Genomic DNA, 23899 nt, shown 5'->3' with positions numbered 1-23899 from the left:
AATGATACTTAAGAGAGCCACAGACCTGGGATTGGACCCCAGTTCCCCCACTTACCAGCTGAGTTACCTGGGCATATCTGACACTGTCTGAGCCTTCACTCAGCCTTATAAGTAGGGAGGAACTGTTACCATTTGTCTTATTCTTGGGGTGGCTGGCAAGACAGATGAGCCTGTAAAGCACCAAACTGGATAACTGGCACGTTGCAAGGGCTTCGTACGTTCTTTTTGCCTCCCCCATGAGGTTGGGTTGCCAGATAAAATACAGAATGCCCAGTTAATTTGAATTTTTAGAGAGTAAATTTTTAGTATAAGTATGTCCCAAATATCGAGCATCCTGTATGCTTATTTGCTAAATGTGGCAACTCTACCATGAAGTTGCATGCCGCCCATTTGGGACTGCCAGCCTAGAACTGGGAACACCTCCCACTGGACTCTGTCACCCCAGGTGTCCCACAGGTGGTCCTGAACATCTTGAGTCAACACTAACCTTTAATCCACTTGAACCAAAGCATAAGGACATGCCCTCCGCCCTGAACTTTGTAGTTGGGAGTGGGCATAACACACACACTAGCAGGATTCTGTCCTTCAGCATTTCCATACTGAGACAGGTGAACAGAATCACAAAGAACCTGCCTTCTAGGTGCTTACATTCTGGGAACGGGAGGCAGATGAGAACCATGTGAGTAAACCACCCGCCATCACACAGTGGGGTAAATGTTCTGAAATAGAGAGTGAGGGGTGGGGTGTCACCAGGGTGAATTTAATTGATTCAGAGTCACGGCCTAGTTAAAGTGCATACCTCTTCCCCCATCAAATGCTTGATCTCTCAGTCTGTCTGTTTCCTCCCTCCATTTCCCAGTCTCCACCCCACCTCCCTCAGGCCCCAAAAATCTGCTCTCTTCTCTCTTTGGTCTCTGGAAAGCTGCTACAGCTTTTCTGATTTTTTTCCCCCCTCAAACCCATTGAAGAATGTCTGGTTTCTTCTGGGAAGGCAAATCCAATGATCATTTACGTCTAGCAGAGTCATGAACGTTTACCTGTATGGCTCCTTAATTCATATACATATTTATATAGAATTCTGTACATATTTGCCAAGAGGAGCATGGGGGATGCTCCCCCATGGAGGAGCCTTTCCACTGGCTGCTGCCAGCATTTCCCAGTCCAGTTATTGACATTTGAACGTTTCTTATCAAGTGAGTTCACTAATGGGAGTAGGAGAGTTGATGTCATCCAGGCAAAATACTCTCATGCCCATGGGGCCATGCTCTTGAGGCTGGCACGTGTTCACATACAATGTGTGGAGGAGTGAGGACTGGAGCAGAGGTGTGGGGAGGGGAGCCAGCTAAGCACAAATAGACCAGGTCCTGGTAGGGAGGGAAGGTCAGGGGAGGTCAGCCTTGGGGTCGGGGGAAGTGAGCTGTAGACTGGGTGCTTCTTTCCACCTCTGCCCTAAATGGAACTTTCTGCCCGATGTTCCCTGTGCCCTGTGGGCTGCAGTGGTGGGATCTCACCTCCTCACTCATACTTGATCATTCTTCACACAGGCCTGGGGAGGGAGGTTTGGATCTGGCAGGTTGTCCAAGTATAGACAATGGGTTGTGAGGTTCGCTCCTCCTTCTCCCTTGGAAATACGACTATGGCAGGTCTCTTACTCAGAGAGGACGGAGAGTAGAAAATGGACAGCCACCTAGGGGGAGCAAGGTAGTCAGATATCTCCTTTGGGGCCGGCCGAGGATTTAGGGAGCAAAGCATCTGAATCCTCAGCCTATAACTGGGGCTGGTTGTGGGGAGGGGTGTGGGGTGGAGACAAAGAACCAAGAAGGACCCAAGGCCGAGCTAGGAGACCCATAGAAGACCAAGGGGGAGACCAGTGCACATCAGTTTGATTCAGAGCATTGAATACAAGATTAAAAATAAGAAATAGCCCCATTTTGGGGGAAAGGTAGTCTACACAGTCACCACCAGAACTTGGTGGCCTCGAAGGCGGGACTGGGGGCCTTTCCCAGGGGCCACAACTTCAGGATCATGAGGCCCTAGTTCAGCAATGACAGATTCTTGCTCTGAGTGAGGGATGTGGCGGTTGGGGCAGAGAGGTAAAAGTCCAGAAAAGGATTCTGTTTTTGAGGGACTTTTAGGGGAATGCTCTTAAGAGGAACAAGAAACTGAAATTCATGGTGGTCCTGTGTCATTTCTGTTAGGTACCCTCCCAAAAGAGGGCACAGTGCCAAGCTGTGTTTCTAGGTGACCTTAAAGCAATAGGTTTAAACAAGAGGACCCCCACCTGACCCTGGTTTTCCAGCTTTGGGGGTTCCCATTTATTGAGCGTCTGATGGCAGGCTATAATGTAGGCAACAGGTGGTTACAAGTCAGGGGCAGGTGTGTGTTTATTTGTACCTTTGTTCCCCAAAATAGTTTAATACAGCACACAAGCACACACAAGACTTCACGGTAGAAACACGCGAGTGAGGAAAGTGAGCCAAAGAGAGAACAAGAAAAGGTGGGATGAAGCCGGGGATGGGTTCAGTACTGGAAATCTGTGCTCGAAGGGCCTGTGCACTTGACCCCGTACTTCCTGAGAGCCAGTACCAAGAGCGGAACAGGTTATAAGTTTCATAGCGTCCGCAGGATCAAAACCAGCCACTTGTTCTGAAGAAGCAGGGCCACCCAGAGAGCCACGTAGCTTGTCCACATGCAGAGCATGGAGACGCACGCTACTGGAAAGTACCCTGGGGCATCCCTCAGCTGCACCCAACTGGTGCGAGTGTGGCCGATGCACCGGGCAGGTCTGAGCAGATGTGGTGCAGCCCTTGGTGGGCACGGCCCTGTACCTCTCTCCTCCCCACGCAGCTAGGTAGGCCCGTGGGCTGCGGGTCCTCCTGTCAGGAGCCCAGGCTGGCTCTAGCCCAGCGCCCCCTCTGGCCTCCACCTGCATGGTGGAAGTGAGAAGCAGCCTCCTGGCCTAGCGAAGGATGAGGCCCCAAAGACAGGAGCCCAGGGAGGCAGAAATAAGGCAGCCTGCACCTTTCTCTCCTGGGTGCCTGCTTCTCCCCCAGGTCTCCCCGCCTCTAGTGTTGTCTGTTTGGCTCCCACACGCTTTGGTTTACGTGTGTTTTTGGCTTCTGTGGCTTGCGTGCCGTTTTGAGGCACGTCCACCTTTGGTTCTTGCCAACCACTTCAGTCCCTCGGTTCTCCAATCCCAATTCCCAAGTAAATCATCTGGTTCGTCCAGTTTATCTTTTCCAGCTAAGCCCCTGGGCCACCTTCAGCCGACAGACGGGGGTCTTGGAGCGAGCAGTTGAGACGGGGGAGGGGGGGGGGGGTCGACGGTGCCCTCCTCACCCTGCCGGCGGGGCTGTGGCTGGCAGCATCCCTTAGCCGGGAGCATGGATGTGGCAGGCACCCCAGACGCATCTAATACACTAGACGTATGTCTCCAGGGGCTCACAGCCTTTGCTAACCTGCATTTGCTCTGGGCGCTTGCAGGGTAGATGTGGGTTCCCAGCGGCACCCCAGGCCAGCGCTCCCCCTCATCCACACGATGGGATTGTGAAGGCGGACATTTCTGGGGCCTCCTGAGCAGCTTGCGCTCCGGATGATGGGTGACGACAGCCTCTCTGAACACCCCAAACCCATGGAGTTTCTCAGCCTCTCCTTGGGAGACGACCTGCGGCCGTGCCCAGGAGCAGACCTGAGGGAGACGTGCGGCCATCCTGACCCTCCCGAACCTTGTGCGGAACAGACCTGGTCCTCTGAGCCTCCAGATTCCACGAAGCCAGATGCTCCTCCCGGGGCCTCGGGCGCAGAGCCTGTGCACCTGGGGAGCGGCTCTTCCCAGGGGGGGCCCAGGCACAAGGCCGCACCCCCCGGGTCACCCAGGAGCAGCCATCCTCTGGGGAGCCCCAGGCAGAGCCAGAGCACGTCCACCCAGGTGATGTTCTGGGCGGGCATCCTGCAGGCCCAGATGTGCGTCCTGGACCTGGAGGAGGAGCTGGAGAAGACAGAAGGGCTCAGGGCTGAGCTGAGGTGCTGCATCCCCACAGCCCCTGTGGAGCTCCCCGCCTTCCCCTCCAGCCCCGCAGGCCCCCGGGGCTCGGGCCTCCACCCCAGCTTGCCCACGGAGGAGGCCTCTGGGAGAGACAGCAGTGGGCCTGAGGGGGAGAATCCGAAGCCCGTGTGGCCGAGGGAGGAAAGGCCGGACTCTTCCCCGGAGTGGGGTGCCGAGGAGGAGAGCGTCTTCTTCGACAACCCCCTGTTTTTGGAGAGCCCTTGCTCGGACACCAGTGCTTCTGGAGCTGGCTTTTCCTGGGGGTTCTCAGACTCTCACACAGATGGGAGACCCGGGCCCCAGTATCCCCAGACCCTGGAGCCCCCGCTCCCAGAAGGCGGAGTGCCATGGGAGCTGGGCAGTGAGCCGGATCTGGGGGTTGGCACGGCTGATCGCAGCGGACACACCACACCTCCATTCCCTGTGCCCACCTACAAACCTCACTTCTTCTCGTGGGCCGTGGCTGACACCACCGAGGGGACCCCTGAAGCACCTTCTGGCTGCGGGGAGAGTGAGGTAAGCCGAGCCCTGGGGACCGACCCAAGGCTGTGCATGGGGACACGGAAGGAAAGGCCTTTCTCTGTGGTCACGGGGCCCAGAACACTCTTCAGATACTAGGGCCTTTTGGAATGCTGAAGTAATATAGCTGAAAAGCAGGTCCGGGGTGGCCTTCAGAATTATGAGTCCTTCGTTCGTTTCATGAACGCCATGATGTCAACAGAACACGATGGCAATTAAGTGCACAAATGTCTCCATCTCACCAGTTTCAGGGGGCTGTGTCTGGACACATTTGGAGAACAAACAGCTCCTCCAATTGCAGCGTGTTCCAGGCCATTCTTAGTCTCCACCCCTCCCACCTCCAAGACCTTCCCAGCTGTAACAGGGCAGGGCTCAGCCTGCAAGATGACCTCTGCCCCTGGCCGGGAGATGTCTGTTTTAGGAGTCTTGTCCTCTCTTTTCTTGAGAGATTTTAGCATTTAGTTACTTTTAGTTCACCATCTTTTAACACCCCCCCCCCCCCGCCCCCGTGTTGATAGATCAGGCCCCTGCGACAATGGCAGAGGTCCTTGAGATCAACTAGGACAAGTTACGGGGACAAGTGATGTGAGACAGCAGGGAGCAATTTTCCCAGGGAGACCTCTGCTTAAGAGATAAGGAAAGTCAAGGTGGCAGAGCAGAGCTGTAACTTTCTAATCTCTGTTTGCAAAGAACAATGCAGAAGAGCCATTAACCCGAAGGGCTCTCTCACCTGACCCCAAGATCAGCGATGCTGCTGGGGACTGTTGCAGTCCCCTCACCCGAAGGCTGGGGGTGCCCAGTGTGGGCCGTTATGGCTCTGTACATGACCCTTGTTGCTCTGGCGCCCTTGGGGTCCTCAGAGGGAAGCCTGGGAGCCCCATCCTCACAGCAAGTGGCACTTGCTCCCATCCCAGTGCCTGGGTGCTGCCACTCTCCCTAGAATCCAGCCCCCCTGGGGCCGGTGCTGCAGCCCATGGAGGGAGGAGGCTGGGGGCAGAGAAGGCAAGAAGTCAGTGAGCCTGGATGGGAGGCCCCGGAGGCCTTGTAGGGCGTGTTAAAGGCCCTAAGAACAGTTTCCCTCAGGTCAAACCTCTTGCCTCTTTTTCTCTCTAAGACTTCTCTGGGAAACAGCTGTGACCCCACCGCGTCTGCAGCATCCTTTGTGGATAAAGCCTGGGACGCAGGACCTAGCCCCGCCATACATCCTGCATTACCTTGGGCAAGTCATTTCCCCTCTCTTGGCCTCCCCTGCCCCATCCGTATGGAGGAACACGAGCCCGGTGGTACTAGGGCCCGGCACCAGCACTTCTGGGATGTGGGTCTTTTCCCATCCAGGATTCCTCTTCTGAACTGAGGACCCAGACTAGACTAGACTGGACTGGGGCCATGTTGTCCGGGTGGGAAGACAGCAGGGAGGGAGGGGCCCTGTTTACTCAAGTCATTCTCCCTTCCCCACCTTCCCCTCTCAGTGCCTCCAGGGCTCATGGAGATCCTGTGCCTCTCTCAACAGGCCCTGCCCAGCCCTGAAGGCTGGCAGACAGAAGAGGGTCCTTCCTGGCCCCGGGGGCCTCTTCTCTCCCAGGACAGAGGTGAGACCTATTATGGGCTCTGGGAAATTGGGTGATGGGAGGCTTTGGATCCAGGTGGGGACAGAGATCATCCTTGGATTCACAGGTGTCATTGAGAAGTCTCATTATATTTTCTTGGAGCCAGACAGACTTGGGGTTTAATCCTGCTTCTGCCTCTGTGACTTCATCAGGACCATGGGTTTGAAAATGCTCATTTCATAGAATAAATGAAGAAATGGACAAAAGACCCAGCGTTTCTGATGCCTGGGTCCTAGTCGTTTAGGAAGTCCTGAACCCCAGGTTGCCTCGGGACTGGAGTCTCCTGGGAGCTCTCTGGCCACTGCCTCTGCATGTGGGAGGTCACTGCCCGAAGGAGGGACAGAACGTGCTGCCCAGCTCCAGGGGAGGAGCCCCGGGGAGGGAACTCGTGGAGGTGGCTTCCCAGGCTGTTTTCCTGGCTCTGCCGCACCCCTTTGCCCTCAGTCTGCCTCTCGCCCCGTGTCAGCTTCACTCCATGCTCTTCCTCAGGTGACAGTGATGCTGAGTGTCCCCAGGAATCTGCTCCCTGCACCTTGGCTCCTGGCTCCCCAGGGAGCCCAGCGTCTTCACCGGAACCTAGCAGCCCTGAGTCTGAGAGCAGAGGCCCTGGCCCCAGGCCCAGCCCTGTGTCCTCCCAGGAAGGCAGCCCGCGGCTCTGGGGCCCCCTCCAGGGCAGCAGTTTTCCCGAGTGGACACTAGATGCTTCACGCCCTTCACTCCTGGAGACAGATGGGGCAAAGCCAAGTTTCCTGGAGAAAGAGGAGGCCAGAGACGCTCCAAACCCAGGGAAGGAAGTAAAGAGTGAAGGCCCAGCCAGGACTCCAGAGGCTGGAGCCGTCGTCCAGCCTGGTCCTCACTTGACTTCTACAGAAGGGTAAGTGTTAGACTAACCAGCTCTCTAATTGTGGATACATTTAGGAATGCCCTGGTCTGGACAGAGTGTGAGAAATGCACAGTGGGATTTAACACACTAATATCTATTAAGCCAGGAGTATAGGACTGGGTGACAGAAGCTTTGGGAAATACTGAAGGGTTTGAAAGCACGAGAAACCAAGAAGCAGACAGTTACACACGTGGGGTGGGATTTGTGTGTGCTGAGGCAATGCCCTGAGAGTCTGGGCACCGGGAGAGGAGGAAGGGGAAGTGTTCGGGGAACCTGACCGGGGCCAGGTGCCCAGAAAAATAGGAGTCCTGCTAGGCAGGGCTGGGGAATGTGAAGGTCAGAGCTTGTGATGTGGGGATTACACACTGCTTTGAATTTGAGATGTCTAGGAGAAATCCATCCGTGAGCCTAGGTCCAGGGTGCTGGCTAAGATCTCAGGGGAAGCCGGAACACCAAGGGGAAGTTTGACTGGAATCAAGGGGGTGGATGTTGGGGCCCATGGCAGGATTGAATAGCCCCAAAACTGTGGCCGGAGGCAGGAACAGGACACCTGGGAAGCCAGCCTAGATGTCTGCCTGCCCCGGGAGGCACCTGGGGTCTCCACCCAGGAAAGAGGTTTTGTTCTCTGGCTGGCTGAGTAGGGACATACTGAAGAGACCAGGAGGCACCGGTGACAGTTCTGCTCGCACCAACTGGAAGGTTGGCCCCACTCCTAGCTCAGTGTTACTGGATGATGGGGACAGAGCCTCAGGCAGTGCCAGAAACCAAAGCATCTTCCTCATGCGTCTGGAAAACTCCACTCTGGAGTCTCTGGAGGTGTTTGGAGGCTAGGTAATCAGGGGAGTCTCTCAGAATCTGAGAAGACAGGGCTTGTCATACCAAAACTCCAGTCAATACAACCCAAAAGTAAGTAAATCTGCTTAAAATGAGAAGCATACTTTCATAGTAAATAATGAAACAAAGGCTTGATCGGGGCTTTGCTTGCTATGATGTTAAGTATTACATAAATAAATAAGTTTAATCTTATTTTCAGCACAATATACGATTAATGTTCCTGGCCTGAGTCTGCTGGCCCCACGAGATGTCTCCTTTGGGCCTGACTGTCACAGTGAGGTCACAGAGGTTATTTTTATTATATTTTATTTTACTTTTCATTTCAGTTCATTTGTTTTAATGTCTATTTTTGAGAGAGAGAGACAGAGTGTGAGTAGGGGAGGAGCAGAGAGAGAGGGAGACACAGAATCTGAAGCAGGCTCCAGGCTCTGAGCTATCAGCACAGAGCTGGAGGCGGGGCTCGAACTCAGGAACTGTGAGATCATGACCTGAGCCGAAGTCAGACACTTAACCGACTGAACCACCTAGCACGCCCCTCAATTAATTTATTTTAATAACAGCTTTTTTGAGAAAGAATTCACATACCATACAATTCACCCATTTAAAGTGTCCAATTTAAGTGCAAGCAGGATGCATTGCCCCATGTCAATCCTGTGACAGTTCATATTTGCCTTATTTTTTCTACCCCCAAAGTAACTCCCCATTGTAACAACGCTAATCGACTAGGTCGTTCCTATAAACGTATTTTAGGGCTTGCTCAGCTGGGTATTCACATAGTTCTGTTTAGGTGTGACAAATGTGTCATTATTTTTCTTCTCTTCAGTTGTCCAGTGGACTAAATCCTCCAGTTCCTTGTTTGTCAGTGGCTTTCCATGCGATTCCTGGAACCTTCTGGCATCACTTACACGGACTTCATGAAATTAAACGTTTTTTTGGCGAGATTTGTAATTTCACTTTTCAGTGGGTCTCTGTTATGCTGGCCCCGCCTTGCTGGGTGCGTTAGAAGCCTCAGGAAGCAGTGAGGAATGAGCAGCAAAGACATGCCCCGGGAAGGGGGGTGGGCAGCCAGAGATGGACATTTGTGTTAAAGGAGAGAGTGCTGTCGAGTGCAGCCTAATTTTATAAGTGGCCGGCTGATCAGTGAACATTTTCACGTTCTGATGAGTGAACATCCGTACAGCCCCCTAACCGTGGTCATGTGGATAATGAGTGGGCACATCACGAGGATTCCCCACCCCCCCCCACCCCGGTTGTCATACTGCAGGGAACCGGAGGAGTCAGGGAGAGGCTGGGCTCGGTGACTTCCAGGGTTCTAGCTGCCAGGCTCTGAGTGTTCCCTGAGTCTGTCGGGGTTGCCTGGGCCCCTGTAAGCTCGCGATAATGACAGCTCACCATCTGGGCTCCTGTGGCGACGGCTTCCTTTATCGCAGGACTGCCGGTGTGAGAAGGGAGAGGTCGGAAGCCGCCTCTTGGACTCCCGAGCTGTAGTTGTGCCTGAAGCCGGGCTGGCTTCCTGTGCTTCCCTCCTCCTTGCGCCTTCCGTGGCTCCAGCTCTAGGAGTGAAGCCTGGGGCTGGGGCTGGCAGGGGGAAGAGGGCACGGAGGCGACACGGGCAGGGCAGGACAGGTGAGGGAGATGAGTGGCTGGTGGGGTTTGGAGAGACAAATGCCATCCCTCCTGGGGATGGATTAAATACCACTGGTGTCTTCAAAGGGGACACCTGCCACCTCAGATGAACTAGGCTCAGAACATCCTGGTGGTTTGCCCGAGAAAGTGCCAGGTGCTAAGCTTGACTCCAGCCCTTGCAGGCTGGATTCTCCTGGTGCCCAGGCCAGGCCAGGCCAGGCCAAGCAGGCTGTGACGTTGCCTCTTTCCCCGGTGAGGCCCTGGAGCTCTAGCTTGCCTGCTGGGCTCTGGGCAGGGACTCTGAGCATCCCTTCCAGGACTGACCTGTAGGGACACTTGCCCCATACGCCTTCCTGTCCAGCCCCCGTGGTAGTCTGAGCACTCTGTTGGACTTTTGCAGGCTTCCTGAGAGCCCCATGCCCCAAGCACAGTCCCCCGAGGAAGGCCAAAGGCCACAGGCTGGAGACAAGCTGGCGAATGGTGTCAGGACCGACAAGGTGGCCTGGAACTTGGCCTCTCGCCTCTATCACCTGGAAGGCTTCCGGAAGTCTGAAGTGGCTGCCTACCTACAGAAGAAGTAAGGGGCTTTGAGCCTGAGCAAGGCTGGAGGTCAAGTCAGGGGAGGGAGGAGTGGTTGGTAGACTCCATCCGCCGGTCGCCCCTCCTGTCCCTGTGTCCCTGCTGCCCCACTGCTGACCTTCATCCCGTCATTCCTGTCCCAATCCATGCCTCCCCCCCATCCCCTTGCCCTGCCTGCCTCTTCCTCTTCATCACGCGTGTCACCGCTTGTCCATACTCTTGAGCCCTGCTTAGAGCCAGTGGACCGGCCCCCTTGTCTCCCCTACCCAACTCCTCGTGTCCTCCCCACTCGATGTTGGATGGTGCCAGTGGCAGACCAGAGCCCTGCTGCCCCCTTGCCCCCTCGTCCTCTTGGGACGTGTGCAGGCCCTGGGGCCCCGACCCCCAGTGCAGGCTTCATGCCCATTTCCTGTCCACAGCAATGACTTCAGCAGGGCGGTGGCTGAGGAGTACTTGTCCTTCTTCCAGTTTGGAGGCCAGAGCCTGGACCGCGCCCTCCGGTAAGACCCCCGGGCCCTCTCTGGGGCGGAGGGATGGCTGGGAGGTGGCGGCACTGGCGAGGGCTGGAATCTTGATTGCCCCCCGGCTCTGGCGCCTGCTGGCTGCCCCAGCCTGGCCTCCATGCTGGACTCTGGCCCTCCTTCCAGGGTCTTCCTGCAGGCCCTGGTGCTCAGTGGGGAGACTCAGGAGCGGGAGCGAATCCTCTACCAGTTCTCCAAACGCTTCCATTACTGCAATCCTGGGGTCTTCTCCTCTGCAGGTAGGAAGGGGCTGGCCCTGAAGGCAGGGCAGGGGGGTCCTGGGGTGCCTGGGAGGGGGTTGCATGGAAGTGTCCCCTGGTCCACTCAGGAGTTCACTGGGTAGCTGCTGGTGGGAGTGTCTGGGGGACTGTGGAGAACCAGAGAAGCATTTGGGGGTCACCCCACCCAGCATGGGCAGGTGGAAACGCGGGAGTCCCGGTTCCAATGAGCTTTCTCTGCACTCACCTCCCTCTGGAGCAGATTCTGTACACACCTTGACCTGTGCCGTCATGCTCCTTAACACGGACCTGCATGGACAGGTGAGAGGGCGGGGGTGCCGGAAGAGGGGGGTTGAGGCCAGAGGCCCGGGGTGGAGTCATGGAAGGGCCCCGGGGGAGGTAGGTCTGGAGAACTGGAGAACGTTCCAGAGTGTCCGCCTGGGGGGTTATTCTGTTGGGGTGAGGAGTGTGTGCCAGCAGTCCCCCTCCTCTGCATGGGCCACAGAACATTGGGAAGAGCATGACTTGCCAAGAATTCATAACCAACCTGAACGGCCTGTGTGACGGCGGGAACTTCCCCAAGGAGCTGCTGAAGGTATGGTGGGGAGGGAGGGTGCCGGGGTGGGGGGGCGCTTCCTGGGCTCATGGTGCCAGGGCCTCCCAGCCTGGGCCTGCCTCTGCTGCATTATCTTTGGGAGGACAGGCTTGTGTATGGAAGGTCCCAAAGCGTGGGTCCTAGCCAGCCGCATCAGCACCACCTTGGTATTTGTCGGCTTGTGGAAATTCACAGGCTCCCTGCCTCGGACCTACTGAATTAGAATCTCTGGGGCTGGGGCCCCTAAAATGTTCTCTTAGGCTTCCCGGCGATTCTGAGGCTTGGGGAATGTGAGGAGCACTGGCTTCTTGGTCCTCTGAACGAACAAAGGGCAGTTTGAAGTCTAAGACTTAGGAACCACAGGTTCTAGGGTTTGAATTCTTGTCCCTTGGCCCACTTGGGCTCCTCCTGGGGTAGCAACCACTTTATGGTGTGGTTATCACAGTGAAATAAAGGTTGTCAGGTGCTCAGAGCGGGGCGAGGCACACAGCATGCTTTTCATAAGCAGTGTTGGCCCTGGTTCTTTTGTCTGTGGGGTGAACATTTCTTGCACCCTTGCTGTGTGCCAGGCATTGCCAGGGCTCCAGAGGCATGCAAGCAGGATGCATCGACATGAATACTCTTTGTTATATCATTTCAATGTTCCGGCACCTCATTTATTCATTCGTTCACCGTATATTTATTGCCCCCGTCAGTCAGCCGTTCCTGCTGTGTCCCATGGGCGGGATGGTATGTGGATGATTCATCTTCTCAGGAGAACTAGCTCAGGCCTCACTAAGCTCAGGTAGGGACTAGGATTGCTTTGCTCACCTTGTCTCCAGCATCTGGCATGGTGCCTGGCACACGGTGAAGGCTCCGTAAATGGTTGCACGCCTGCATGGGTACATGGATGCATGAATGAGCTTCCCGCTCAAGGAAGGGCAGCTGTGTTGGGGGTGGATGAGGCCGACTGCGGCCTGCCCTTGTCCTACCGATGCCAGGTAGAGTTTGGGCCCCACAGGCCGAGGCTCCCTGCCCACTGTGTGCCTTCTCTTCTAGGCCTTCTACTGGTCTATCCGAAGTGAGAAGCTTGAATGGGCTGTGTAAGTGACAGCCCCCTTCCCCCCACTCCCCACCCCTTCCCCGTCTCTGGGCCTGTCCTCCCTCCACCTGCCCACCTGAGAGTTGGAGGAGCCCCAAGGCCCCGGACAGTGCTCCCCCACTGAGTGAGGGCCAGTTTCAAAGCAGGTGGAGGAGCCCAGGTCACACCTGGAGGTGGGGCTGGGGATGACAGGAACGGATGAGCTGGCTTGGAAGGACTCCTCTTGGGAGGTCCTGGGTGATCTGGCTCCCCAGTGAGAGAGAGGGTGGGGGGTGCTGAGGCTATGGGTGCCTCCTGGTGGCCTTTGCCCGGCCAGTACCCCCAGCCTGATTCTCTGATGTCCAGGGACGAAGAAGACGCAGCCGGACCAGAGAAGGCCCAGCTGTCTCCCGCTGCGGGCAAGATGAACAAGCCCTTCCTGCAGTTGGCCCAGAACCCCATGGCACCCACCTACAAGCAGGGCATCCTGGCCCGGAAGATGCATCATGATGCAGATGGCAAGAAGAGTGAGTGCTGCCCTGTCGCTGTGCGGGGCTTACGTCTGCCATTGAACTAGAGTGTGTGCGTGCGTACTACAGTGGCTCTGCTTGAGGACACGGCTGATGCATGCGGGTGTGCGGAGAGATCGCACAGGTCAGGGACCGGCGCCTGTGTTCTTTCCTTGCTGGTGACCGTGTGCTGGGCGCTATGTAAGATGCCAGGGGGTGGGGGTGCGGGGACAAGACAGACCCTGCCCTCCAGGGTCCCTGTGGTGAGGGGAAGTCAGACAGACACATCGGTGTCTGGGATAAAAGGTAGAGATTGGTAAGTGGTGTAGGGAGGGTAAGATCAAATACCGGGGGTGGGGGGTGTGGAGAAGGGCTAGGTTTTGGTTTTGTTTGGGGGATGAGATGTGGGGGACAGGGACGGGTCAGGCTTCTGGGACATGATGGTATCTGAGCTGAACCTTGGAGGAACGGAGGGCAAGAGGGCATTCCCCGTAGACAAAGGAGTAGACGCAGTTTGCTCCGAATGGGGGTGTGTGTGACAGAGCACAGAAGGAGGTGCATTTGGCCTCATCCCTCAGACAGGTGAAGGCTTTAGAGCAGGCCAGCGACAGGACCGGAGCCAGGCTGGGAGGCGACTCTAGGGAAGCAGGCCTTCTTCTGCTTGAGGACTGAGTCCCTGTGCCTCTCTGGATGGGACCAGAAAGATGTCTAGTGGGTCTGTGCTCGTGGGTGGGAGTGTTCGGAGAGGGGGCGGCCAGCGTGGACATCTCTTTTGTTGTTTGTTGTTTGTTGATTGCCTGGGCGTGAGGCATGGTGCATGCTTGCTTGTGACTGTGTTTTGTTGTGTTGCTATGCTGCGTGTTTCCGTGGACCCTGGGCAGGGACTGAGTTGGTGGGGGAGGGGGCCGTGTGTGTCTACGTGTCTGGATGGGGCGCCCACCTTTGTGTACTCCTGGGGCAGCACCGTGGGGCAAGCGCGGCTGGAAGATGTTCCACACCTTGCTTCGGGGGATGGTTCTCTACTTCCTGAAGGTAGGAACGGGGTGCACACCCCTGACGGGCAGGGTGGGGGAACAGGGAAAGGCCCAGGATGGTTCGGAGGGTGGGCAACAGATGATAACCTCTTTTCTGGGCCCCTGGGCCTCGTGGCAGGGAGAGGACCACTGCCCTGCAGAGGAGAGTTTGGTGGGGCAGATGGTGGACGAGCCCGTGGGGGTGCACCACTCGCTGGCCACCCCGGCCATCCATTACACCAAGAAGCCGCACGTCTTCCAGCTGCGGACTGCCGACTGGCGGCTCTACCTCTTCCAGGCACCGTAAGTCCTCCCGGGGTGACAGACAGCAGCAAAGCCCCCGCTCTCCTCTCCCCATCCCTTGCTCACCCTCTGATGGCTGCTGGCCGGACCGGCGGGCGCGGCCTTCTTCACCAGGAAGCCCGAGAATGCTGCAGCCTTTGGAAGGGGTCCTAGGGCGGCCCCAGAGGCTGGTGCTGCCTGCTGGCCTCTTCTGACCCGGGCTGCTTCCCCAGTGCATCTGCCTCCCGCGTGTAAGTCCCGGTCAAGCCTCCCAATTCCGAGCGGAGGATTCCAGGAAGCCTCTAGCAACTGAGCACTGGCTTGGACATTTGGTCTAAAATCTATTGCCTTCCCAGATTTTCCTCTTTGATGGATGACTAAAACCACCAGCAGAGGTCAGCCACCTCGATCAGTGGCAGCGCTTCTGGCTTCTTGAGGCGCTGGGTCCTGAAGCAGTCCTGGAAGACTGTGCAGACCGCAGGAAGCTGGGGGGGGGGTGTGGGGGGAGGGGCGGGACCGACCCTGTGACCTTGGGGACCCACGGCCTCCTCTGCCCGCAGCACTGCTAAGGAGATGAGTTCCTGGATCGCGCGCATCAACCTGGCCGCCGCCACGCACTCGGCGCCGCCCTTCCCCGCAGCGGTGGGCTCCCAGCGCAGATTCGTCAGGCCCATCCTGCCTGTGGGCCCCGCGCAGAGCTCCCTGGTACAGCCCCCGGAAGGGCCGGGTGCGGCGGGGAAGGGCGCTGCGCGGGACGCGGGACGAGAGGGGAGGTGGGAGGGAGGGGCTGCGCACCTGGGCCCGGGAACGAAGTGGGGTTTGCGATGGGCTGTGCACCTGGGCTCGGGAACGGAGGGGAGCGGAGAAACAGCTTCCCCCTCTGCCTCCCGCTCCCAGGAGGAGCAGCATCGATCCCACGAGAACTGCCTGGACGCTGCCTCCGATGACCTGCTGGATCTGCAGAGGAACTTACCGGAGCGGCGCGGCCGCAGCCGAGAGCTGGAAGAGTACCGCTTGCGGAAGGAGTACCTGGAGTATGAGGTCAGGCGCCGAGTCTCCGCCCTCCCGGCTCGCTCCCGCTCCCTCGGTTGGGCCCTCTGCCGCCCTCTCGTGGCTGTATCCGTCCTTGCAGCCTTAGTTTCCCCGGCTGCCCTGGCGGAGGGAGGGAGGCCCTGTAGGCACCCGCGCGGGCAGGGGCTTGAGCGAAGTGTGCGTGTCCTCGTGCCCTCAGACCTCTTCACTTCTTGTCGTGGGGGCACCCAGCAGCTGCTTGTCTGTCCGGAAACACTCACAGGGGACGTTCTTTTTATAACTTTCTTTCACCCAAGAGTATACTGTATTTGGCTTTCCCTAAATAGAAGGAAAAACGATTTCAGTTCAATGATCTCCCCTAATACCTACCTAATACTAATAGGCAGTATTTATGGAGCTTGTATTACTTGCCTCTATTATCTTGTTTAGTTGTCTGACAACTCTGAGGTAGGGACTGTTGTCCTGACTTTACAGATGAGGAAACTGAGGCAAAGAGAGATTAAACAACTTGACCGAAAATGATGAATTCACGTGCCGCTCCAGTCAGGGCCGAGCCTCATTTATATTAGCCCAATGATCGATGCCAAAATGGCTTATCCCTGGCTCCCCCCCCCCCGCCCCCGCCCCACCTTACACCCAGATTCTGCTACGGTCTCTCATCCGTGCACCTTCTGGGACCCTATGCCCGAGGAGTAGGTGAGGGGCACTGCTGTGCACACTGGGCCTCACCCTGCCCTGTCCCTGCCTGTGACCAGCTGCAACCCGTAGCCAAGCCCCTGGCCCTCCCCAGACCTCACTCCCCTCTGTAGAGAGCAGAGACAATGATGCGTGGGCCCCCCAGCCACCCAGAGCTGGGCTGAGGGTCCAGCGGGGTGGAAGACGGGAACGCGCTTAGTACGCTGGGACCTGTATCCCAAGGCTGCTAGTTACGGAGGCCTCAGGAGTGTTAAACAGATGAAGGGTAGTTAGCATCTCTCTCTCCAGATGCCAATTGTTAAAATGCTATTCAGACTCAATTAGGCTTCAGTACAGATGTGAGCTGTTTGTGCGCCGTGCTGCACAGATCAGGCCTAGCGGGTTATGGGTCTTTTAGTGTCTCAGAGATGTAACACGTTCTGCAGACGTTAGTTACAGCCCTACAAGGCGGTGGCGGTTAGAATAGGGCTGGGCTGGCGGGGGTCCGGATGATACTATCCAGGTAACCCCAGGGCTCGGACGCGAGGCTGCTGTGTTCTGCAGTCTGGTTGCTGGAGCGTGGGACAGACATTGGCTGTTGGTCTAGCCCTCTTCCTCACACGTGTGAGCTGTCTGCCCCTCGAGATTCCAGCTTCCTCCTACCCTGCAGCCAGGGAAGCGCTAAGGTGGCGGGGCCCGTGTGTTGCAGAAAACCCGCTACGAGACATACGTGCAGCTGCTGGTGGCCCGTCTTCACTACCCCTCAGATGACCTGGACCTGTGGGAAGAGCAGCTGGGGAGGGAAGCCGGAGGCACTCAGGAGCCCAAGCCCAGCCTGAAGAAATCCCACTCGAGCCCGTCCCTGCACCAGGACGAGGCCCCCACCACGGCCAAGGTGAAGCGCAACATCTCAGAGCGCAGAACTTACCGGAAGATCATCCCCAAGAGGAACCGCAATCAGCTGTGAAGCCGACGCCACCACCCAGACTCTGGCCCCTGCTCGGGGTGGACCTGAGACCCCACGGAGGAGGCTTGTTTCAGTGGGTCCGTGGTGGGGGACGAGGCCTATCCCTTTCCCACGGAAGGACAACCCCCGTTCCCCTGTGGTCCTCGCTCCCTCCTGCGTTCACTGGAGCTTTCCCAAACTGCTGTGCCCACCCCCACGGCAGCCCCCAGCTGCCCTGGTCCCCAGTCACTTCCGAGGGAGGAGGGAGGTCCGGGGTTTGGCTGCACTCCCGTGTCACTCTCTACCCTTCCACAATCCAGAGTGGCCACATTTCTTGGGCCTGGGGGCAGCTTAGCACTCATTTGAGCATCGGAGTACCCCTGGGCTTCCAGAGAGAAGCTGGGGCAGAGGAAGCGTCTGGGCAGTCAAGTTAGGGGAGCCATAGTCCTGAGGAAGATCTTGCTCTGGGGATCAGGTGACCTGCTGTGAGAGGTCCTGGGAGAACCCAGCCAGCCCCCGGTGACAGAGAGCAGGGTTGCTCAGTGCCACCCCCTGACAGGTAGGCTTTTCGGGCAGGGACTCAGCTCAGTGAGGCTGACTCTGGGACCCTGGGCCTTTGTCTCCTACCCCCCGATAAGCATCCGTGCACCAGGGGCAAATGAGACAGGCCCACGTCACACACCCCATTGCTAATCATCGGAGCAGAGCCAATGGTGGGCAGTGAGGGCCAGAAGGGGTTGGGGCCTCCAGAGCTCTGTGGAGAGGCCTGGGAACAAGGGGCCTTTGTTTCCCCAGAGTAGGGAAGGAGGTTCTCCAGGTTGGGACCTGAGAGACGCTGAGGGGCAAGAGGTGGTGTTGTACCCCTTGGGGGCTCTCTCGGAAGGAGCTTGTCTGAGGGCTGTGAGGGCCAGTGGAAGCCTGGCTCCCTCCCACACACCCCATTCCTTGCATTTCATTCCTGAGGAGGGGCCCCAGGGTCCCTTCTGGGCCCCTCCCCCTCCTGCACCCTCTGCCCCCCTGCCAGCTCACAGGGGGCTTTGCTGCCCTCCCTGGGAAGTCCCCTTGTGCTGCCCTCTGGCTGCCTCCCAGCTGGGCTCTGGGGGAGGTTCCGGACACTCAGGGACCTCGGGCTCTGCCTGCGGGAAGGAGGCTGGGCTGGAGGAGCGGGCCACCATTGTCTCTGTTCAGCCAAGTGTGCGAGCAGGCCGCCGGCCAAGAGGGGCCTCTGCTGCCTGTCTGCCGCCTGCTGGCTGACGCGCTGCCTCTCCAGCCTTCCCGCGGGGGGGGGGGGGGGGGGGCCTCCTCCCGTCCTCGCTTGTCACCAGCCCCGGACCTGAACTCTACCAAGTGGGGCTGGCCCCTGGTGATTGTGAGGGGTGTCTGGCCAGGGCCCAGGGCTGGGCCAGGTACCCAGTGGGCACACACTAAACGCAGGCCAGTAAAGAAGCAGGTGTGCGTGCCTATGTGAGGAAGGGGAGGGCCATCCTAGGACACACCTGTGCCTAAGCGTGTCTGCGTGTGAATGCGTAGGTCTGCGTGCATGTGTGTGGGACGCAGTCACACATTTATAGGCTGTCAGCGCTGGGGGGACCTCAGAATCATCTGTTCATTCCACTCATTCATGCATTCATTTCACAAATACTATTGACCATTTCTTATGAGCCAGTGCTAGCAGATTCCAAAATCACTTGAACACGTCTCTGGCCTCAGGAGGTAACAGTCCTGTGGTCTGGTTCCTTGCTGTCCATACAGAACCACACTTTATCTTGCTGGTAAAGACCCATTCCCACCCTTTGCTCAGGGATTCGGATTCAGTAGGTCTGGGTCAGGGTCACGGACACGTATTTTTAAAGCAGCCTGGGTCACTGATGTGCAGTTAATAGGTGAAAACCTAGCATCAGGTGGATGTGACTTGCCCTGGGACTGATGCTTACAAGCTTGGCCTTGAGTGGATTATTTGACCTCACTGAACATGTATCCTTATTTCTAAAACCAGAATAAAAGGCAGAGGCGTGCCTGCGTTTGTGCATATGTGTGGCCCTTCGATGCACCTTCGCTCAGGTAGAACCGGTGCCTCTCTTTCACCCCGGGGAACATGAAGCCTTCAGAGAGATCGAGACTGCAGGGCCCTGCCTGGTCAATGCTGTGTAGGCTCGGCTTGGCCTGGAGGCCTGGGGAGGTGGAGACTGGGTGGTTAGGCTGCAGTTCTGACATGTGGCCACGAGAGGGCGGGCTTGCGTCTTTCAAGCTTCTGGAGCCCAGGGGCCCAGCTGCGGAGCACTGCTCCTTGAAGAGGAAGTTAGTCTGTATGTCCCCGGGGCCATCACCAGAACCAGGACCTCCCGCTTCCCTACACGCACAGTGGTCCAGGCCGGGCCTCCCACCTTGTAGAGAAGTTGGCCAAGCGAGGGTTGGGACTCTGACATCTTCCTGCAGATGGAGAGGGAAAGGGTTTCTGGAGCTGTGTGGGCGCAGCCTGGAGTTCCCTACACAGCTGTCCCTACAAAAGTGAAAACTGAGTGAGCTCCAAGTCCCAATCCTGAGGTGTGGGGCAGATCCAACGCACGGGCCTCTGTCTGACCTTGTGTCCACCCTCACTTCCTTTCCCACCTGGGAAGTGGGTTTGGTGGGTCTCTGCAGAAAAGACAGGTTCGTGGTGATGAGCTCAGGCTCCGTGAGGCTGGCTGAAGTTTGGTTCCTCTCCCTTCTAGGGGGGGGCTCAGCCTCCGGGGCCCGCCGCGACCCAGGTGATACCCCAGATGTGATCTCTTCCTGGTGTCCCAGCATCTCTGTTCTGTGTGGCTTTCTACTGATAACCATTTGTTGGTTGTTTGCCGGGCACCAGGAGAGAGTGAAAGGCCACTGAGGTCCAAGGCTTGGGTCCTTTCCTTTGGCGGCCAGAGTCAGATGGAGACGACAGGTGGGCTATGTTGGAAGGAGCTGGGCTGGAGGACTGGGATTAGCCAGGGTGAGGGAAACATGGCCATAAGGGTGGGCCCAGGCCGGGTCATACGGGACCTTGCATGCGGCAGAGGAGTGTGCTTTACCAGCAGAAGAGGCAAAGCCTCGTGGTTTGGGGGGCAGCCAGCCTGGGAAAAGGCTTTAAGAAAATGAAATGAGTGAATAAGGCTGATAAGTAGGGTCAGCATACGGCCTGGGGACATTCTCTATAACTATGCAACTTTTCTGTGAGTTTAAAAAAGAAAAAGGCCTGGAAACTTAGGACAGCCTGGCAGTCCCACATCTGGTCCTTCTCCCTCCCTTGTCCCCCACCCCCACATGCACGCTGGCACGTACTTGCACGTACTTCTGGGTCTCCTCAATGCCACACTCTCCATAACCACTCCTCTGCCAACTTTTCTGGATGCCTCTGCCTGCTTGCTCACACCTTTATCTGTTTGCCTTGCGAACAACTTCCAACATCCTTTGTACCCTTCCGTGAAATGGGGACACACCAGAAGGACCACTGATGACACTCAATCGTCAAATCCAATGTCTTCTCAGCCTTCATGCCCCTCACCTTTCAGCGACCTCTGACCCACAGACCTGTCTGACCCTGCACGAGGCCCAGCGCAATCTGGTCTCAGCAACCGGGACCTGGAGTCAGACTGCCCGGGGTTGAGTCCCAGCTGTCCCTTTTGTGGCTCTCTGACCACATGCCAGTTACTTGGCCTCATATGCTTTGGTTTGCTTCTCTATCAAATGCGGATAATGACACCATGTACCTCACAGGGTCCTTGTGAGGAATAAGTATAATTATGCACATAAACATCTCAGAACAATGCCTGGCACAGAAGGAAAGCTTAGCAAGTTAGCTATTAGTACGCGGCCTTGCCAGTCTTACCACATGTGCCCTCCCCTCCTTGGGGCCCTGCTTAGGTTCTGCTCTTACAATTCAAGGCCTTGACTTTCCCTCTGCCTGGAAGTTGCAAACAACAAATCTTAACTCCAATAGGCTTTAGCAAAAAAAGGACATTTAATGGCTCCCATAAAGGGACAGCGTCTATCCAGTCAGATGACGCTCGAGCTAGGGCTCCACGCGGAGCAGGCCCCCCACTGCCCTCTGTTCTTCTGAGCTCCATCTCCCAGGCTAGGAGGCAGGAGCAGCACTCATGATAGCAAGATGGCCCTTGTAGCTACCACCTTCTTGGTGCACGTCTAGCACATAGAAACTATCTGCTCCTTGGAAAGTTCAAACTCAAGTCCAGGAACAGAGTCCCTCTGAGCTGCCCACTTTGAGCCATGTGCCCATCTCTGAGCCAATCACTAGGGTCAGGGGCCTAGGGTAATCAGAGTCCACCTTCTGAGATGGGGGTGGTGGTGAGGTAGTGTCACCCCAAAGGATGGGGACTAGGACCAGCGGCTGAGAAATTCTGAGTACTGCTAGTCCCAGGAAGGGGAGGAAACCAACGATCCGGAGGCCTTCTCCTCCAGGACCTTCCTTGAGCCCTGCTCCCCCAGTTAAGTCTGTCTCCCTTCCCCTGCCCTCCTCTCATCCCCTGCCCTCTTCTTTCTGTCTCCGCTCCCAGTAGAACGTAGGCTTCCCAAGGGTAGAAGCAGGGCATGTTGGTTTCCATTGCTCTGAGCCCAACTCGTACAGTCAAGAAGTGTAAATCTCGAAACTGTATCCTCCCTGGGCTTCCAGCCTCCGTGTTCTCCTGGCTCTCCTACTTTCTTACATGGTCTTTTACTGTCTTTCTCCCACTTGCTTCTCCCACCCCCGAAGTCAGCCTTCCCCCAAGGTGCAACCTTGTGGAGGCCTTCAGGATAGCTTCTGGGAAAGCCTCGTGATGTCGGCCTTCAGCTCTGATCTCTGTTCTGCTTTTCAGACCCGGGGGTCTAACTGTGCAGGACGCGGCCCTCAATCTTCCTGGAGATGGTAAGTTTCCATACAGATGTACTCCCGTTTCTAGTGATGATTCTGTGACAGTTCTGTGACAGCTGATTTGAGAGGCAACGTACCAGGATTATGAGGATATTTGAGCCAAATGGGCTTCTGCCTCACCGGCAGTGTCAGGTGGAAGTTTCTGGTTTCCTGATGTCTTTGTCTCCGTCTGGTGAGACACGGACAGGGTCTGGAGGAAGTACGTGGACAGAAAAGCGATGACTCTCTCATTCTGCGAACGAGGACGGGTAAGAGTGAAAGTCCTTCCACCTGGCCACCAAGGGGCTCGAGGCTCACTTACAGATCAACTGCGGTGGCCCAGGACCACTATTTGTATATTTCCCGTGGGCCTGATGCTTTATTTCTTATTTGTATTTTCCTAATTTATTACATGCATTTCCTGTGAGCTGTCTCGAATCCTCTCTGGAACAAGGTGAGGAATACATTAATATTTAAAATAAAATAAACAAAATGTCAGTGTGTGTGTGTGTGTGTGTGTGTGTCTTAGGCTGGAAATTCCTTAAGGGCAGGGACCATGTCTGTTTATACAGCACCTGGCACAGTGTCAAATTGAAGCTTAACAAATGCATTTTGATGAAGAGGGAGAAAGAAGCTGTCTGCAGGAAGATAGGGAGATTTAGACTGCACCCTCCAGCTACCCTTCCGCCAAAGCCCCTTTTTCGCAAGGGGTGCCCTTCATACTCTCTGTCCCTGACCATCCAGGTTCCTTCCTGGCATCCCTGCCCTGTCCCCACTCCTCATGACCAACCCTGTCCTCATCCACACCTGCTCTCTTACAGACGTGCCCCTTCCCCACACAAACACAGCTCCAGACACACCTCGCTCGGGGGGCTTCCCCCCAAAACACCCCGCCCACCCTTTCACCCGCTGCCCCAGCCCCACAGGCTCAGCCAAGGCTGGGCAGCAGCGTGTGGTGCTAGGAAATGCCACCGGCGGAGCCGTTGGAGGTGCTGTCCCTACTCGTGCCTTGGCCCCGTGGGGGCCTCCAGCCAGGCGGGGACCTGGCAGAGGGAGGGAGAGGATAAGCCGCTTCAAAACTCCAGATGCAGCAGTTAAAAAGAGGACAGAGGCAATGATCCTTCAAATTGCCACATCTGTATAATCTGCCTTTTATTTTCTGCTTCATGAAGTTTTATTTCCTATTATTTATTCACCTCCCCGCCCTCCCCTCCCCCGCCTCCGCTCCTCCTTAGCAGGCGACATGCTCAGATGGGCCCTGAGCCTTGGCCTGGGTCTCAGCCCACCCCCACCCAACCCCCACCCTGGGCCGGCTGCTGGGAGAAGGCACCTGCTCCCCCCTCCTATGGCGCCCCCCCCATCCTTGTGCTGCGGCCCCTACAGGCCCCTCCCTCCACCCTCCAAGGGGAGCTTGGCTGCAGTGTGATGGGGGGAAGGGATCAGGGATGTGAGGCCTGTCCCCCAAGATGGCTGACACTGCCACCACCACTTAGCAGGAGCTTATGGGAAAGAAGAACCCAAGGCCCTGGAACCCACAGCCAGGGGGTCTCCATCCCTATGGACCCTCTCCCCGCCCTCCTCTCCTGTGCCTCGTTTCCCACCCTCAAGGCCTCTTCCTTCTGCTCTTCCAGGCTGTGGTCAGAGAGCTGGGTGGGGGGCGGCCTGCTGAGCAGGGGCGTATTGAGATGGGAAGAAGGGGGACCAGCCAAGCCTGCACTGGGAGGGACAGCTGCCCAGCTGTTTAGGACCTGAGCCCCCTTGTCCTGCAGGAACGAAGAAGCCGCTCTGAGAAAGACCCAGGTCTTCAGGTCCCGGCTCCCTGCTAGGGGCAGGCCAGGCTGGAGTGCGGGGAGAGGGTGTTTGGGAAAGATGGCCTACATTTTGCACTCCCCTCACCTAGCACCCTCCTTATCCCTCCTGGGGACACACAAGCACAGGAGAACACCCCTTTTCTGGAAAGAGAGGTTTGGCTTTTAGGCCCTGGGGGTTCAGGGTTTGAGTTGGTGTTCCTAGTGGCTGCTTCCTGGAGAAGACAGGGATGCCAGGGAAAGGCCTGGCAGGGGCAGGGAGGATTTCGCAAATATCTGAAAC

The 23899-nt window shown here is 56.9% G+C and overlaps 1 protein-coding gene across 6 annotated transcripts in view; it reads left to right on the top strand.

Annotated features, from left to right (window-relative positions):
* PSD4 (pleckstrin and Sec7 domain containing 4) overlaps nucleotides 1–18973 on the top strand; it is a 35004-nt gene extending 16031 nt beyond the window's left edge. For 5 of the 6 annotated variants that reach the window (XM_047068421.1, XM_047068420.1, XM_047068417.1 and 2 more), the window contains exons 2-17: nucleotides 3484–4561; nucleotides 5679–5783; nucleotides 6075–6153; nucleotides 6661–7045; nucleotides 9915–10091; nucleotides 10513–10593; nucleotides 10741–10853; nucleotides 11095–11153; nucleotides 11338–11427; nucleotides 12466–12509; nucleotides 12854–13014; nucleotides 13958–14028; nucleotides 14149–14312; nucleotides 14852–14996; nucleotides 15189–15332; nucleotides 16708–18973. In XM_047068421.1, coding sequence (XP_046924377.1) covers nucleotides 3593–4561; nucleotides 5679–5783; nucleotides 6075–6153; nucleotides 6661–7045; nucleotides 9915–10091; nucleotides 10513–10593; nucleotides 10741–10853; nucleotides 11095–11153; nucleotides 11338–11427; nucleotides 12466–12509; nucleotides 12854–13014; nucleotides 13958–14028; nucleotides 14149–14312; nucleotides 14852–14996; nucleotides 15189–15332; nucleotides 16708–16965 — 3045 coding nt within the window. In that variant the 5' untranslated portion in view covers nucleotides 3484–3592 and the 3' untranslated portion in view covers nucleotides 16966–18973. Of the gene's footprint in view, nucleotides 1–3483; nucleotides 4562–5678; nucleotides 5784–6074; nucleotides 6154–6660; nucleotides 7046–9914; nucleotides 10092–10512; nucleotides 10594–10740; nucleotides 10854–11094; nucleotides 11154–11337; nucleotides 11428–12465; nucleotides 12510–12853; nucleotides 13015–13957; nucleotides 14029–14148; nucleotides 14795–14851; nucleotides 14997–15188; nucleotides 15333–16707 lie in introns of those variants that run through there. The other variant, XM_047068422.1, reaches the window with a different exon arrangement.
* The last annotated feature ends 4926 nt before the right edge of the window (nucleotides 18974–23899 follow it).

The sequence above is a fragment of the Lynx rufus genome, unplaced genomic scaffold, assembly GCF_022079265.1.
Source record: "Lynx rufus isolate CCGP_SWC_20201006 ecotype Redwood Valley unplaced genomic scaffold, mLynRuf1.p SCAF_8, whole genome shotgun sequence".
Classification (NCBI taxonomy): Eukaryota; Metazoa; Chordata; class Mammalia; order Carnivora; family Felidae; genus Lynx; species Lynx rufus.
This window is presented reverse-complemented; position numbering and strand designations above follow the sequence as displayed.